At 44.0% G+C, this 16,870-nt stretch overlaps 1 protein-coding gene across 6 annotated transcripts in view; it reads left to right on the top strand.

The window, feature by feature from the left end:
- LOC126337013 (protein PALS2) overlaps positions 1 to 16,870 on the top strand; it is a 359,531-nt gene that overhangs the window by 93,553 nt on the left and 249,108 nt on the right. The window contains exon 1 of one of the 6 annotated variants that reach the window (XM_050001267.1): positions 9,576 to 9,686. The exons of 4 other annotated variants lie outside the window; for them this stretch is intronic. In XM_050001267.1, coding sequence (XP_049857224.1) covers positions 9,683 to 9,686 — 4 coding nt within the window. In that variant the 5' untranslated portion in view covers positions 9,576 to 9,682. Of the gene's footprint in view, positions 1 to 9,575; positions 9,687 to 16,870 lie in introns of those variants that run through there. One more of the 6 variants, XM_050001268.1, reaches the window with a different exon arrangement.

Below are 16,870 nucleotides of genomic sequence, written 5' to 3'. Positions count from 1 at the left end.
ATGTGACAATGAAGTAGAAACGTGAAGGGACACTTACAGCATAAAAGCGTTCAAGCCGACCTCGTCTGTTGACTGACAGAGACTGCCAGCAGTTGAAGAGGGTCGTAATTTGTAATAGACAGACATCTATCCAGACCATCACACAAATACTATGACAGTTTGGCGGGAGTTGAGAAAACTTAGATTTCATGATCAGGTTGCTGCTCATAAGCCACACATAACGCCGGTAAATGCCAAACGATGCCTTGCTTGGCGTAAGGAGCGTAAACATTGGACTTTTGAACAGTGGAAAAATGTTGTGTGGAGTGACGAATCACGGTACACAATGTGGCGGTCCGATGGCACGTGTGGGTATCGTGAATGCCCGGTGAACGTCATCTGCCAGCGTGTGTAGTGCCAACACTAAAAATCGGAGGCAGTGGTGTTATGATGCGGTCGTGTTTTTCCTGGAGTGGGCTTACGCCCCTTATTGTTTTGCGTGGCACTCTCACAGCACAGGCTGCATTGATCTTTTAAGCACCTTCTTGCTTCCCACTGTTGAAGAGCAATTCGTAGATGGCGATTGCATCTTTCAGCACGATCGAACACCTGTTCATAATGCGTGGCCTGTGGCGGAGTGGTTACATGACAATAACATCCCTGTAATGGATTGGTCTGCACAGAGTCCTGACCTGAATCCTATAGAAGACCTTTGGGATGTTTTGGAACGCCGAATTCGTGCCAGGCCCCACCGACCGACAGCGATACCTCTCCTCAGTGCAGCACTCCGTCATAAATGCGCTGTCATTCCCCAAGAAACCTTCCAGCACCTAACTGAACGAATGCTTGCGAGAGTGGAAGCTGCCTTCAGGCTAAGGGTGGGCCTACACCATATTGAATTCCAGCATTACCGACACAGGACGCTGCCGGCCGGAGTGGCCGTGCGGTTCTAGGCGCTACAGTCTGGAACCGAGCGACCGCTACGGTCGCAGGTTCGAATCCTGCCTCGGGCATGGATGTGTGTGATGTCCTTAGGTTTAATTAGATCTAAGTTCTAGGCGACTGATGACCTCAGAAGTTTAGTCTCATAGTGCTCAGAGCCATTTGAGCCAACACAGGGCGCCACGAACTTGTAAGTCATTTTCAACCAGGTGTCCGGATACTTTTGATCACATGGTGTAGATGATGTTCCAGCATTACTCAGGAACTGCACATACTTGTCATTTTGCAGTTGTGCGAATGTCACGTAGAACAGGTTGGAGCGATCAATGTGTTTCAGTGAATTAAGAAACTACTCATTGGGTGTGAAACACAAATGTCGACTCGTTATTGCCAGTGCTCCATTTTAACAATATTGTAGATGAATATTCATGGAGCTATGGCGCAACAGGTATGTTGCATTAGAATATTGATGGAGCTATGGCCCACTAGATATATTGCATTATTAATCTGAGAAATGCATATTTCCAATTTTTTTTATTCATATTCAATTTTCACCGATCCTTCATAAGCAAGGGCCAATGACTTGCCGCAGTGGCAAGTTGAGGAGCTACTTGAGAGAGCTAGCGGCTCCGTTCGCGAAAACTGACAATGGCCGGGAGAGCGGTATGCTGACCATTCCACATCCGCATCCAATGACGCCTATCAGCTGAGAACGACACGACGGTTGGTCGGTGCTGTTGGGCGTTTCGAGCCCTGTTCGGACGAAAGAAATACACGCTACTTTTTTTTTAAATCCATCTTTTATTCTACATGTTTGAAAGTATTACAGTGTGTAGATACATCCTTTAGGAACAATATTTTCATTTCTCCACATAATTTCCATCTCTCTCAACTGCCTTGCGCCATTTTGGAACCAGCGCCTGTATACCCGCACGGTAAAATTCTGGACCAACCTGTTAGAGCCACTGTTTGGCAGCGTGCACAAGGGAGTCATCTTCAAACCTTGTTCCACGAAGAGAGTCTTTCAGTTTCCCAAAGAGATGATAGTCACATGGAGCCAGGCCAGGACTGTAAGGCGGGTGTTTCAGTGTTGTCCATCCGAGTTTTGTGATCGCTCCCATGATTTTTTGACTGACATGTGGCCGTGCATTGTCGTGCAACAGCGAAACATCCTGCTTTTGCCGATGTGGTCGAACACGACTCAGTCGAGCTTGAAGTTTCTTCAGTGTCATCACATATGCATCAGAATTTGTGGTGGTTCCACTTCGCATGATTTCCACAAGCAAGAGTCCTTCGGAATCGAAAAACTCCGTAGCCATAACTTTTCCAGCAGAAGGTGCGGTTTTGAATTTTTTTTTTTCTTGGGTGAATTTGCATGATGCCACTCCATTGATTGCCTCTTCGTCTCTGGTGAAAAATGATGGAGCCATATTTCATCACCTGTCACAATTCTTCCAAGAAATTCATCTCCACCATTCTCGTACTGTTCCAAAAGTTCGCTGCATACGTTTTTCTTGTTTCTTTGTGAGCCAGTGTCAACATCCTGGGAACCCACCTGGCACAAACCTTTTATAACGCCAACACTTTCAGTATTCCGCAAACACTTCCTTCCCCTATCCCAACGTAGCGTGACAGTTTGTTCGCTGTGATGCGTCTGTCAGCAGTCACCAATTCGTTAACTCTGTGCACATTGTCTGGAGTGTGTGCAGTGCGAGGCCTGCCGCTGCGAGGACAATCTTCAATATTGCCGCCGTGCCCGCTTTCATCACGTAACCTGCTTGCCCGCCGACTAACTGTACTGCGATCGACAGCGGCATCTTCATACACCTTTTTCAACCTCTTGTGGATGTTTCCCACTGTCTCGTTTTCACAGCACAGGAATTCTATGACAGTACGTTGCTTCTGACGGACGTCAAATGTAGCAGCAATCTTGAAGACATGTTGTATAATGTGATTCAGAAGAAGTGACTATATGTGTACTCTTTGAAGCCGCAAAGATAATAACGTAACATTGATCTGTGTATTTTGCGATTCCTAATCTGTTCTATGTCTGTGTCAAATAACGGTCCTTGAAACTGGTATACTATGAGCAAGTAGCTGCACGGTCGGAATTCAACACATTATTACGTGAATGGAATATAAAAGATTTACTTCAGGACAAAAAACTTGTGTTCCAGGACATAACCTTGAAGATTGACCGATTTTATCAGTCTAGTATGCTATCATTGTTGCATGATATAAGTCGTGACGGGATTTCTAACACTTAATGTCTATATGTTTACGCAGTGAGGAGCTTTTCTCTTATTTCTTTCATCAGGCATTTCCCATCCCCGTGGCTAGTCATCACTTTTACCACCCGGTCTCGGAAGTTCCAGATCAGTTCAACTACAGTATTGTGGCTGTCTAAAGGCGTCATTGTTTCATATTTCTCACTTAAGATTTTAATTTCATTGTTAGGATCCCCGTTACCAGTCAAAGTGAAACTGGCTGAACACGTTTATTATTGAAGACAGTGAATTAGCACCACAGATTAACTCGAAAGATGTTATTACTTATTTCCACAGTTGTCAATCTGAACCTTCCTTTTTATAGAGGAAGCAATATGAAGTAATATCGTATGTTGGCATTTTTAAGTTTTGTTTACAGCAAGGTCATCTAAGACGGAGTAGTAGCTCATTTGGGCAACGATGGGGCAGCAGATTTGTCGTTGCCTTAACGAAGGAACCGCCACAGCATTCGTTTAAAGCGATATAGGGAAACTAAGGACACCGTTTGAGGCTGTTGGGAGGGAGGAACATCAGCGTTTAAGTTACCTTTGCTGATAGGGTTATTCAAGACAGAGAATAAGCTCCCGAGTGGAAAATCATGGTAACAGAAATCGGAAGCGACTTTTCAAATGATTTATCCCGGCATTCACAGTGATTAAAACCACGGAAAACCCGAATCCGGGTGGCTAAACGGAGATTTAAACTCCCGTGTGCTGTACATTGCTCCAACTCCGTCGAGCAGATGCTTAGACAACAAATAGCATAAACAGTTATTGTCCACCTCAGCAGATCAGTGGTCCAATAGTCGGATCTGGCGATAACGCTCTGATATGAGAGCAATCTGAAGTTAAAGATAACCTGAATATTTATATTGTAACAACCAATTCAGAGACCTCGAACATATTAGAAAAATACAGAGGCAATTGCGAGGATGGTCAAGAAGACAGAACAATTTCAAATATACATTTAGATGGAACTTGTTCCCAGCTTCAAATAATTGGAAGTATAATATACAAGAACAATACAGTGAAACACCAAATACGCAAAGAGGCATTAAAAGTTTCACAATTCTATGGCAAAGTGAGAAACATACGGTGATATAACAAAATACCTAACAAAGCAAAATGAGCCTTATTCCATATTTCCTTTGTATCCTTTTGATCTATAGATTGGAAGCACGTCGCCTTCTAGATAAGGACAATAGCGAGGAAATTCATCAGAGGACTAAACTAGGTAAGATTAAAAATAAAACGCACTGGAACGAAAATGATGTGAAATTGGTCATTATTAATGTTGCGCGAAAGCGTAGACTGTAGTGGTTTGGACGCTTGATGAAAATAGACAAATGGAAAACAGCTGTAAAATACTTCGACACAGAAGTACCAGGGAACGACCAAGGGGAGGAGCGCTGACGACGTGGTTGCAGACACTGAAGCCGAAGTTGGGGGACAGAAGCTGGAACTCGGCATGTGGGTTAGAGACAAAAATGTACAGTGACAGCCAGTGGTGAGCGACTATGCACCAAATCTGTGATGCTAGAGGTGGGAAGTCTGGTGATGTTGATGTTGATACATTCGCATCAGGAATCTATTTGAATACAAAAAAGATTGCTACGAGTCTCATGTTAGTGGTACAAGGAAGGCGACTATCTGAACGCTCCTCGAGGCTAGTGACCCTAGGAGGAACTGTTTCACAAATCAAGGAGTGCCGGGAGTTGATCTGGGTTGACAGTTTAATTTTTTGCTCAGTGACAGCGGTGTGTGACTACGCTGCGAAGCGAAATCGCGTGCAACACGCGTCGCCGGCACCACGCAGACGTTGCCTGCGTCCTCTCACGACTTCGCGACGGCGCAGTTTCTACTTTGACTCTTAAAACTAGGGAAGCAACGTAATAAAGTCGGTTTTATTGGAACCAATGTCGAGGCCCGAGACCGCGCAGTAGTTTTGTTAACGCGAAGGCGGAGCCGGGAGCGGTGTTGACGTAATTATCTTTTCTGAATAATAGCAGTACTGTGTCAAATTATCAGTTTATTACTACGTAAAAATTAGTTTATCTTAACTTAATTGTATAGTCAGTGGTTACAGGAAATAATGGAAATCAGCGTATTGAAAATAAAAGGAAATGGTTTCACCTTAACTGCTTATTTGACTTAACAAATTGCATTACGCGTTGAAAGTCGAGACCCTCCATGAAATTAAAAGGAAGACCTTGAAGTACAATCGCTTCAGAAATGAACATTTCAATTTCGTTTGCTCAAGTATTGGGCGTATCCTATTTTTGATTTTGCGTCAAAGAGATCTTTTAATACTCATCTGTTTCTCAGTTTTTTGAAGCGCAGCTGAAGTGGCGAGTGGTTAAGTAACCCTTCTTTTATGTTCAAGATTGTCGAGTACTTCATACTCAGCAGCTGGGAAGATTTTAAATATCAACTAAAGAAGTAATTAAATGCGCTTTTCTTGGATTGTTTTCATCGCCTGTTTACACTTCGCAGTACTTGAGTGGACTTCACTGAAGTAATTCCAAACCACATTTCTCTTATGCTTCATTAGGACTACTTTTCAGCTTCCGGGACAGACTATTATACGCATACTACCTTACAATCGAAGTAAGTACACGAAAAAGTTTTCAGGTCTCTAGTTGTCACCCAAAAGACTCTTCTGCGGTGCTCCTAGTTTGCACATCCCGAATACTCTTCTCTTTAACTGAAAGTTCTTGGGAAATTCGAATACGTAGTACTCACCACAGGGAAAATATGCACGAGGCGATTCGTGGCATTCGTTTTCACTGCGCGGATACAAGAGGGGAAGGGGAAGGGAGTCACGGAGGTCATAAACCTCACATCCCCCAAAGAATAGTTAACTGAAAGTATTTACATTTTACATATACCAATCTTCACATATTTTCTCCAACTTTCGAAGATTGATGAGGTAACATGAAACGTTTTCCCTCGAAAAGAGAAGGAATTCATGAAGATAAAAAGTAGGACGTTGATTAACAGAAGACAGAAAGAAAAAACCTCTCAGCTATGGAAAAAATAAAAAAGTGTGACTTTTCCAAATAAACGAAGAAACAGCCACAAAGCATGCCATAAACAGCACTCCCCACCATACACAAACTCGCACAGCCCTAGTCTGCAAAAAAATGGCTCAAATGGCTCTAAGCACTATGGGACTTAACATCTGAGGTCATCAGTCCCCTAGAACTTAGAACTACTTGAACTAACTAACCTAAGGACATCACACACATCCATGCCCGAGGCAGGATTCGAACCTGAGACCGTAGCAGTCACGCGGTTCCGGACGGAAGAGCCTAGAACCGCTCGGCCACCCCGGCCGGCTCCCCTAGCCTGCAGACTGCAGACGTGTGCTCAGAATAGTAGTGCTAAGTGAAATGCTGATAATGAGGAGGGCACACTTCGATTTTACGTCATCACATTGTCAAAGTTTTCAGAGTCTGTTATTATTATTCTTTTTAAATGAGATGCATTACACATGAATTTCAATTTTTTGGATAAATGCTTTTCTCTGTACTGCACTGATCTAAACAAATTATTATTATATTTAAACGTATTGTACTGGATGGTAACAAGGAGTCAAAAAGCTTGTAAAGGTGTTGCAGGGTAGGCTGCGCTGAAAAATAATTGTCAAAAAAAAACCGGATAGTTTGCGCCGTCGCTCTCGCAGATTCAACCGGTCCGCCAGACACAATTGTGTCAGTTGTTCTCATGGACCCAGATGGTTACATTTACGGTCTACTCCTATTTCTTATATATGTGAATGAATGACTTTCCACTTAACATTGAACAAGCAAAATTGGCACTTTTTGCAGACGATACTAGTGTTATAATTAATCTCATTAGAGAGAAAGTAAGAGAAGAGTTAGTACATGATATTTTCGAAACGATTTTTGAGTGATTCTTTGAAAATGAAGTCCCCTAAATATTGAAAAGACGCACTAACTTCAGTTTCCACAACAAGCTGAGTCATACCAACAACTGATATAACATATGAGCAGGATACACTTGTCCAAATGTTTGGGTGTACATATTGATGAAAACTTGGACTGGAAGGAACGATTAAGTTCAGCTGTTTTTGCTCTTCGTATAATTGCTAATCACGGAAACAAACGTCCTCCTGACGTATTTTGCAATTTGCACTCAGTAATGTCGTACGGTGTAATTATCTGGGGTAACTCATCACTCAGAAAGAAAGTATTGGTCGCATAAAAGCGAGCAGTAAGAATAATATGTGGTCTTCACTTACGGACTTCATATAGGAACCTCTTCAAGAACCTAGGCATTTTAACTGTGCCGTCACAACAAATATTTTCGTTAACGAAAATTTGTCGTACATAATCCATCACATTTTGAGAACTGTGATGCAAATACCTACAGCACTAGAGGAAAAAAGGATCTTTACTATTGTTAAGGCTGTTAGTGACTCAGAGACGAGCTCAATATGTAGCAATAACATTATTGATTATTTGTGCTATACTATAAAAATATGTGGCAGGTAGCGAAGCAAGTTGTAAACCTGACTGAAAATAATTTTTCCTGGGCAACTCCTTCTATGCTATCGACGAATTTATACTTTAAAACTTGTAGACAGTAAAAAAAAGTTGTTTTTAAGTATAGTTACATGAGTAAGAATAAAATAATGTGTTCATTAATGTTAAAACTAATTATGTATACTTATCCTGTAACTGACTCGTTCCACATCATTTCGGTAAAAGAATCGTTTAAATGATGTATGGGACGGGTCACTAACTAACGCGTTTGGCGACACCGCCTCTGGCGGGCCACTTGAATATGCACGCACAGCGAGCGGCCTGTTTGTTTAACGTCATTACTAAATAACTCGAAAACGGCGCAACGTTTCGAATGCTTTTATTTCTGTTATTTATTTATTATTATTTATTTCTCAGCACAACCTACCCTACAACACCCTTGCAAGCTTTTCAGTCTCTTTTTGACCATCCTGTATATTTTATTGTTACATTATTAAAGTCGTAGACATCTGTTTCATGTTAAAAGTGAGGATGATAGCAGGTTTTGTTGGGGGGGATGGAGTCGTGGGGGAGGATGAAAGGTGGCTGCACTGAGTCACAGCGCCAGAGATTGCGCCGAAGATTTTTATTCCGCTGCCTCCACTGGTGCAGTTGTAGTTCAGAGGTTGCCGTGAGCAGTAGTTGTTGAGAGGATGTCGAGTGCAGTTGTTCTGTTGGCCGAGCGAGTAGATGCTGTTCGGTTGGTGTAATGTATAGATGGAAGATGTTGCGATGATCAGAGTGTATTTTTCGTCAAAATATATTGAGGTATAAAAAAAATTATTTCACATTTCTTTAATGACAATGCCTCTTGGTCACAGGTTCAGTCGACAAAGAATCTGGCTCGTGTTCATGTATTAGACTTGTAATTCTGGCTTCTACGTGCAATTACAGTATTTCTGGTTTTTCAATTAGTTCAATGTAAATGGTGTTTAAAATATCTTGTCGTATTGAGGAAGAACCGTGCCAGATACATGTACGGTGAGTCACACTGCCACGCTCAGAACAGTTACACTTGTGCTTTGTTGTTTCGTAGTTGCAGGGGACTTAATTAATTAATTGTCTTAATGGAAATTTCTTGTCATTCTTTATTGTTATTTCATGCAGTCAGAATGCGTCCTAATACTACTCAGGGCCAACCGGTTACGAGACTTCGCAACCTGTCACACAGCTACTAAAATTATTGCATTTTAAATAAGCCCCCATGCCAGGATTAGATGCAGTAACAAACTGTGATCCACCCCAGAATCAAACCCCGGATCTGTGGCTGTTCTTAGTGGGCCAAAGCAGCACTGTAGACGCAGACGTGTCTCGGCCGCCTGGGCTGCGCGGCTGTGTGTTGTTGTCATTTTACGTTTTGACTGTGGAAGTTTTGAGTTCAAACGTTGAACCTTACACTTTCGATTTAAAAACTATCTGTTTCGGGAGCGGATTATGAGGTGCAATTTCAGTCGGGTGTTCAGACCTTTCGTGGTCGGAGCCAAAGCTCCAGTACACCCCAGTTGCAACTACTCGCAGGTGGTGGGAGAAGAACCACCCGAGTCAAAAACACGTTCTGTTTGCTGCCCGCTGATTACGCTCGGCTTTCGCTGCTACGAACGGCAGCCGCCTGCGGCGCGATGTATTATGAACGCCGTGGGGTTGCGCGGCGCGGCGGGCGTCGATATTGCGGCGCTGGGCACGCAGACACGTCTGGCCCCGGCGCCCTGCGTGGGCGTCGCGCGCGCCCCCGGCCGGGCCTGCGCCGGCGAGGTCGTCATCGATCAGCTGACGTCACAACTCCGCCGCCTCCGTCACCGTCGCCGGCTACGTAAACATTTGCCGATACGGCCGGCCGTAGTGCGTCCACGGGAGTCGCTGCGAGTACCCGCGAGCCACGGCTCCGAGCACACCCTCGCCGCCGTCTTGCGTCACGACAGCGCCTGCGGGGAGCGCGGTATGCGCGGCCATGGGTAAGCCACAGCTGCGGACGCGGCGCCGACGGCGGGGTCGTGTGTTGCCGCTGCCTGCCTCACGAGTGACGATTCTCTCACCGACAGAAGAGCTCCTCTGAAACCAAACATTTTGATGATACACTTTTCGCGACTGTGTAAAGCGAAGATGGAAAACCGAAATCAGTCTCAGCTTAGTTCATAAACTCTGTACGATGCTTTTCAAAATTTAATATCTTCTTTGCTCGGAAATGTTGTGAGAGTGGATGTCTGAAGTGATTTCTTGCTCGGAAATGTTGTGAGAGTGGATGTCTGAAGTGATTTCATTGAGTAGCTCGCGAAGCAATCGCAAAAAGTGCGCCCTTTCCAAATGCCATAGTAACACCTGCCGACGTTTACCAACCCAGACATTTTAGACCACATTACCTTTAGACCACGAAACCCTAGGTACGGCGTTAATAAACCAAAGTCTAGCTAGCTATAGTTACAAATCTCCTTTTTTTTTGTATAAGTGCTTCTATTATAATTTTTCAAGCTAGTGGCTTCCGGATAAACAGGAATGTACACTACATTCTTGTCATGCCTGGTACATGTCTTCCGAAAACACTGAAGTCAAAATACTGTTCTTAAAAGTGCTGAGAGACTCTTACCGTCCCGATATCTATCGAATTCGATGGACATTGCCAGCATTCCAGGAGATTTAGTGTGCGTCAAATCAGATTCCGGTCTGCGGCGTTTTCACTGCATAAGCAAGAAACGAAGTCATGTGTTAGTTCTTAATGTGACTCTGAATTTCTGAAACACTCACTGTTCGAACTACTGAATTATTTTACTGCTTGTCTGTGGGATAGAGGACAGAAAGTGGAAGGTATTTGGTAGCAGCAGCTACAGGAAAGGAGGAAATACATTAGTCTGTCAGCACATACCAATATGTAGTTTGCATAATGAATGTGGCAGTCAAATTAGTTTGTTTAGAGCATAAGTTGGAGCGTACAAGTAACCATTCTTCACGCACTTCATTCGCAAATGTAAACGGAAAAGGGAGAAAGTGATACTAGTACACCATGAACCCTTTCCAAAACACGGTCGATTGGTTTACGAGGTGTAGATATAGACTAAAATCTGTTTGAATGTTATATTATATCGTATAAAAGCATCTCCGGTGCTATGTCAGTAATGCGCTGAACGCCAGACCTCTGTTCACGTGTGTATCTCTAAGGAACTTCTCCGTACTTCATAAATATTTTTTCCAGTCGCGTCAGCATTATGTTACATACTATAAAATCTGTAGAGTAGTTGATTATGGTTGCTTGCCCTAGTTCTTAGTCTGGAAGTGAAAGGAAATAGTTAGATAAGAATGTGCCGTTTCGCCGAAGTCAAACAAGAAATGACAAATCAAACACGTACTCCTATGCTGGTAGGGAATGGCCGACCAAATTTTGTTTTTTATTTGGATACATGATTATGGCGCGCTGTTTTTAGAGTATGACGAAAACCACCGCCTACTGACAGCGACGGTACGGAAACTGCTCCAGCTGCGCAACAAGTAAAATTCTTCGCAAGGACTGTTCGTTTTTAGACGGCCCCACGCAACACAGCTGTTTCTTAGTCACGCGAGTGGGTTTCTTCTCACGAAACATTTTGGCAGCAAATTACTTCTTTTTCCCACGTAGTGATTCACTGCGATTAAACACGTAACCAACGAGGATTATTTAGACAATGGCACGGCTTTTCTTCTTCTCGATCGTTATCATTTTTGAAATGTTGCTCGGGTATTAATGACTTTTGTCTAACAAAACCAAGAGTTAAAAATAAGGCGATGATTTCTTATTTAGAAAGAATACATCAGTTCACTCCATTGTTCGTTTTCAGCGAATGTGTAGTTAATGTTTGGTTACTACCCGTCACTAAATTCAGTATGAAATATTGTCCTAGGTAGCACGACAATATTATAAATGTAAACTTCTGGATTAAGTATTCATCTAACTGGGCTCAGATTTCACGTATGACGTATCCTACTTTCTGCAACATTAACGATTGTACAGGAGTTGGACAAAAATATGGAAAAATAGCCAGAAATGCATGCCTGAACACGACTAAAGGTAGTAGCCAAGGCTGCGCGTGGCACTGTTGTGTTTGACCATGAACGGCACCAATGCTCCCAAGTGTCTGTCGTCGACAGAACAGTGTTCTGTGTAGCTGTGAGGGCATTATGTCGGTGCTAAGTGAATTCGAACGTGGGTTAATTGTTGGTACTGACGTGGCGAGTGCTTCCGTAACCAAGGTAGCGGAACTGCTTAGTGTTTCAAGAGGCACCGTTCCGAAGTTTTGTACCACATACAGGGAAAGCGGAAAACGATAAGTCACAACGCCGACGAAAGTGTGAGGTGAGTGATCGTGACGGACGGTCATTGAATATGATTGCGAAGAAAAATGGCAACAGCTGCAAAAGTCATTGCAGGGAATGGTAGGGCGACCTGCAATTCCAAAAGCGCTCATCAGTGAGACAAGCGTCCGTAACAAGAAAATGTGACGCCCAAGCCATAAAACTTGGACTGTGGAGCAATGAAGGAATTCAATTGGCCGGATGAGTCTTGTTTCACGCTTTTTCCAACTTCTGGCCGACTGAAACGTGGCGGGGAGGCGGGGGGGGGGGGGGGGGGGGGGAGTCGGTGATGATTTGGCTAGCCATATCGTGGAATTCCATGGGCCCCATGGTTACTCTGCAAGATCAGATTACTGCTAAGAATAACGACTTTGGCTGTTCAGGTCCATTCCACGGTACAGCGTTTCTTCCCCATTGGTGATGCCATCTTCTAAGACGACAGAGCCCCTGTTTACACAGCTCCCATCGTCTAGGTCTGTTTTGGTGAGCACGAGGATGAAATGTCGCATCTCTCCTGGCACCACAGTCACTACAGATCTCAGTATTATAGATCGTTTGTGGTCGACTTTGGAGAGAAGGGTGCGTGATCGCTATCTACGTCCATCATAGTCATCTGGACTTGCCACTATTTTGCAAGAAGAATAGTATAAGATTCTCTTGAAAACCGTACAGGACCTGTATTTATCCATTCTGAGACGTCAGGAATATGTTTTGAATGCCAACACTCTTCCTGCACCATGTTAGGCATGGTAATGTGTCGTGTTTTTGGTGTGTCCGTATTTTTGTCTCCCCTCCCTCTTTCTGCATTACATGCGCGATGGGGCACAGGCATATTTTGCTACTGCTATGGTATTTAACTAACCAACATGGTTCTGAGACACCAAGGGATTACAAATCTAACATTGGAAAGCAGCGTATAGGGTAAAAATCGTAGAGGGAGACCAAGAGATGAATACACTAAGCAGATTCAGAAGGATGTAGGTTGCAGTAAGTACTGGGAGATAAAGAAGATTGCACAGGATAGACTAGCATGGAGAGCTGCGTCAAACCAGTCTCAGGACTGAAGACCACAACAACAACAACAACAACAACAACATGGTCGGAGATGGACAGATAGAGCACAGATTGTAACCTTGGTATCTAAGACCGCCTGACCTCAATCCTTTCAACTTTTCATCTACAATCGTTTCAGAAGTCAAGTGTACAGCGCTATCATTAATATGGTTGTAGAACTTGAGCTGCGAATTTCTGTACTTTTGCTAGATTTACGACGTGATCCAGGGGTGTCTGAAAGAATCTGCAACTCACTGCAGAGTCGACTGCTCTATTACCTTCAAATATGAAGGAAAACCTCCTTCAACAGGCACGAATGTATGGTAAAGTGTGACACGTGATGTATTGAAGTGGTACTGCATTTCTTGTTACGGTAGATCTTGTCTGAAATTTGAACCCAGTTACGTGGGGGCCTAATCGAAAAGTTTACAATACATTCGCACTAACTAGGACAATATTTCATACTGAGGTCGGTAGCAGCTTGCAACCACGCATTCTGACTTCGATTGGGGTCCCATGTTTCCTGTAACATTTTTCTTTCTACAATTATTACCGTACACTTTTACCCAGACCCGTTTTCGCTGCTGATTATGGTAGACCTTGTATAGAAATTTTGCATCTGAACTTCTCTGGCACTCCTGTCAGCTAGGCGTCCCAGACGGCCGCTTGTTTTGCTTGAGCCTTAGACCAGACATGGAGATTGGTGATTAATATTTTCGGCATTTAGTGTCTATAGCACTTCGTTTACTGCTAAGATCGTATATAACGATGATTCTGTTCATGAAGTTATGGTGTGGATGTCATTTTCGCACTTTTAATGTAAAACTAACTTTTCAGAATGTAGCCAGTAGCGACCGAGCATAAGTTCGTATGGACACGGATGAGCCAGAAAATTAACCACGACCTTTTCAAAGGACATACCATGTTTGAAACTGGTTTCAAATAAATCTTGGAAAACGTATGCTTAGTTAGCTGGCTGGAGATTTAACCTCTGGTCCTGCCGTATATGATACCAATGCCTTAAGTACTGCGCCACCTCGCTATGTATTGTATCAAACAGTGGGTCTATTCATTTACTTTCGTAGGATTTAGCAGGTAGTAAATTTTCACGAAATTCTTCTGAACTCTATAACGCGCCAGGTATTAAAATTATCTACAAACTTTTCGGCCACTGTTGTAAGTGGTCATCTTCGAGATTTGCAACAAAGATTTTTTAAATTTTTGTATTATGCAAGGAGCGACAGTGTTGAGTATTTTGCATGTCAATTATGAAATTAAAACAGTATAAATTACAATTATCGGCAGATTCGTTCTGTCTACTGATTCCTTTCTGATCACGTCGTAATCAAGCCAGAAGCCTCCAGTTTTGATTCTGAATCAGATTTCTCAGTTTAGTTAATTTACCATTTGTCATATTTTCACTCACTGGAATAGGGATACTAGCCAATTACGACGGAGAAGGAAGTGAGTGAGGATAATTCGTAGCAAAGTCGACGATTATACGGAGAGCATGCATTAGTACAGAACTAACAGACCATTCTGATTGATCGCCTGTAGTGTCGTCGTAGCCTCGGTTGGTCGACTTGTTACGTAATGTAGATCGAATATAGACGAAAGGCTTCCTTAATTATGAAGGCGAGCTACAGTTTTAGATTACGGTCGACTTGTCCTTAAGAATGACTACACTACTGCCCATTAAAACTGCTACACCAAGAAGAAACGCGGATGATAAACGGGTATTCATTGGACAAATATATTATACTATAACTGACATGTGATTACATTTTCACGCAATTTGGGTACATAGATGCTGAGAAATCAGTACCCAGAACAACCACCTGTGGCCGTAATAACGGCCTTGATACGCCTGGCCATTGAGTCAAACAGAGCTTGGATGGCGTGTACAGGTACAGCTTGCCATGCAGTTTCAACACGATACCACAGTTCATCAAGAGTAGTGACTGGCGTATTGTGACGAGCCAGTTACTCGGCCACCATTGACCAGACGTTTTCAATTGGTGAGAGATCTGGAGAATGTGCTGGCCAGGGCAGCAGTCGAACATTTTCTATATCCAGGAAGACCCGTACAGGACCTGCAACATGCGGTCGTGCGTTATCCTGCTGCAATGTATGGTTTCGCAGGGATCGAATGAAGGGTAGAGCCACGGGTCGTAACACATCTGAAATGTAACGTCCACTGTTCATAGTGCCGTCAATGCGAACAAGAGGTGACCGAGACGTGTAACCAATGGCACCCCATACCATCACTCCGGCTCATACGCCAGTATGGCGATGACGAATACACGCTTCCAGTGTGCGTTCACCGCGATGTCGCCAAACACGGATGCGACCATCATGATGCTGTACACAGAACCTGGATTCATCAGAAAAATGACGTTTTGCCATTCGTGCACCCAGGTTCGTCGTTGAGTACACCATCGCAGGCGCTCCTGTCTGTGATGCAGCGTCAAGGGTAACCGCAGCCATGGTCTCCGAGCTGATAGTCCATGCTGCTGCAAACGTCTTCGAACTCTTCGTGCAGATGGTTGTTGTCTTGCAAACGTCCCCATGTGTTGACTCAGGGATCGAGACGTGGCTGCACGATCCGGTACAGCCATGCGGATAAGATGCCTGTCATCTCGACTGCTAGTGATTCGAGGCCGTTGGGATCCAGTACGGCGTTCGGTATTACCCTCCTGAACCCACCGATTCCATATTCCGCTAACAGTCATTGGATCTCGACCCAAGCGAGCAGCAATGTCGCGATACGATAAACCGCAATCGCGATAGGCTACAATCCGACCTTTATCGAAGTTGGAAACGTGACGGTACGCATTTCTCCTCCTTACATGAGGCATCACAACAAAGTTTCACCAGGCAACGCCGGTCAAGTGCTGTTTGTGTATGAGAAATCGGTTGGAAACTTTCCTCATGTCAGCACGTTGTAGGTGTCGGTACCGGCGCGAACCTTGTGTGAATGCTCTGAAAAGTTAATCATTTGCATATCACAGCATCATCTTCCTGTCGGTTAAATTTCGCGTGTGTAGCACGTCATCTTCGTGGTGTAGCAATTTTAATGGCCAGCAGTGTAGTATTGCCGGAAATAAAACGACAGAGAATTGTAAGCCGCCACGAGGCTTTGTGAACTGCAGCGGTGGCTGCAGAGAGGTTGCCGAGCAGAAGAGGTTCTTTGAGCGCGTCGTTAGCGCTCAGGTGCGAACCCATTAGGCTGTCGCTAAATTGGTCCGGGAACGCATTTGAAATAGCAAATTCTTGGACAGGGCTTTGTTTTGGCGCTCTAAATTAGCCTGCTGTGACGAGGCGGGCGGGCGGAGCCGCAGTGCTGGCCATGGAGCTGCTGGAGTGCGTCTGCTGCCCGCCGCCAGGTGAGCCCGCGGCGCGCTTCCTCACAGCCCGCCAGCTGTCTTCCTAGCCGAGGACTGCAACTGCGGCACTATCTGATCAAAAGTATCCGGGGTGTGTCCACTCATCGCCTTTATGGTGGCTCGAACTCTGTTGAGGACACTTTGAATGAGGTGTCTATTCTTACTCAAGAGGCGAACTGGAGAAGGTAATGACGCTGGACGCTGCGGTCTGGAACTAAGTCGACTTTCTCTCTGATTTGAAAGATTCTCACAAAATATTTGATCAGGCGAACATAAGCAACTGAGGAACATATTTGTAGAATAAAAATCCGCTTTAGTTGCCAGTAATTTACTTAATTTATTCCACGGCCAGTTATGAAGATTAAAGTTACATCTTCAGG

The sequence above is a fragment of the Schistocerca gregaria genome, chromosome 2 (assembly GCF_023897955.1).
Source record: "Schistocerca gregaria isolate iqSchGreg1 chromosome 2, iqSchGreg1.2, whole genome shotgun sequence".
Taxonomy (NCBI): Eukaryota; Metazoa; Arthropoda; class Insecta; order Orthoptera; family Acrididae; genus Schistocerca; species Schistocerca gregaria.
This window is presented reverse-complemented; position numbering and strand designations above follow the sequence as displayed.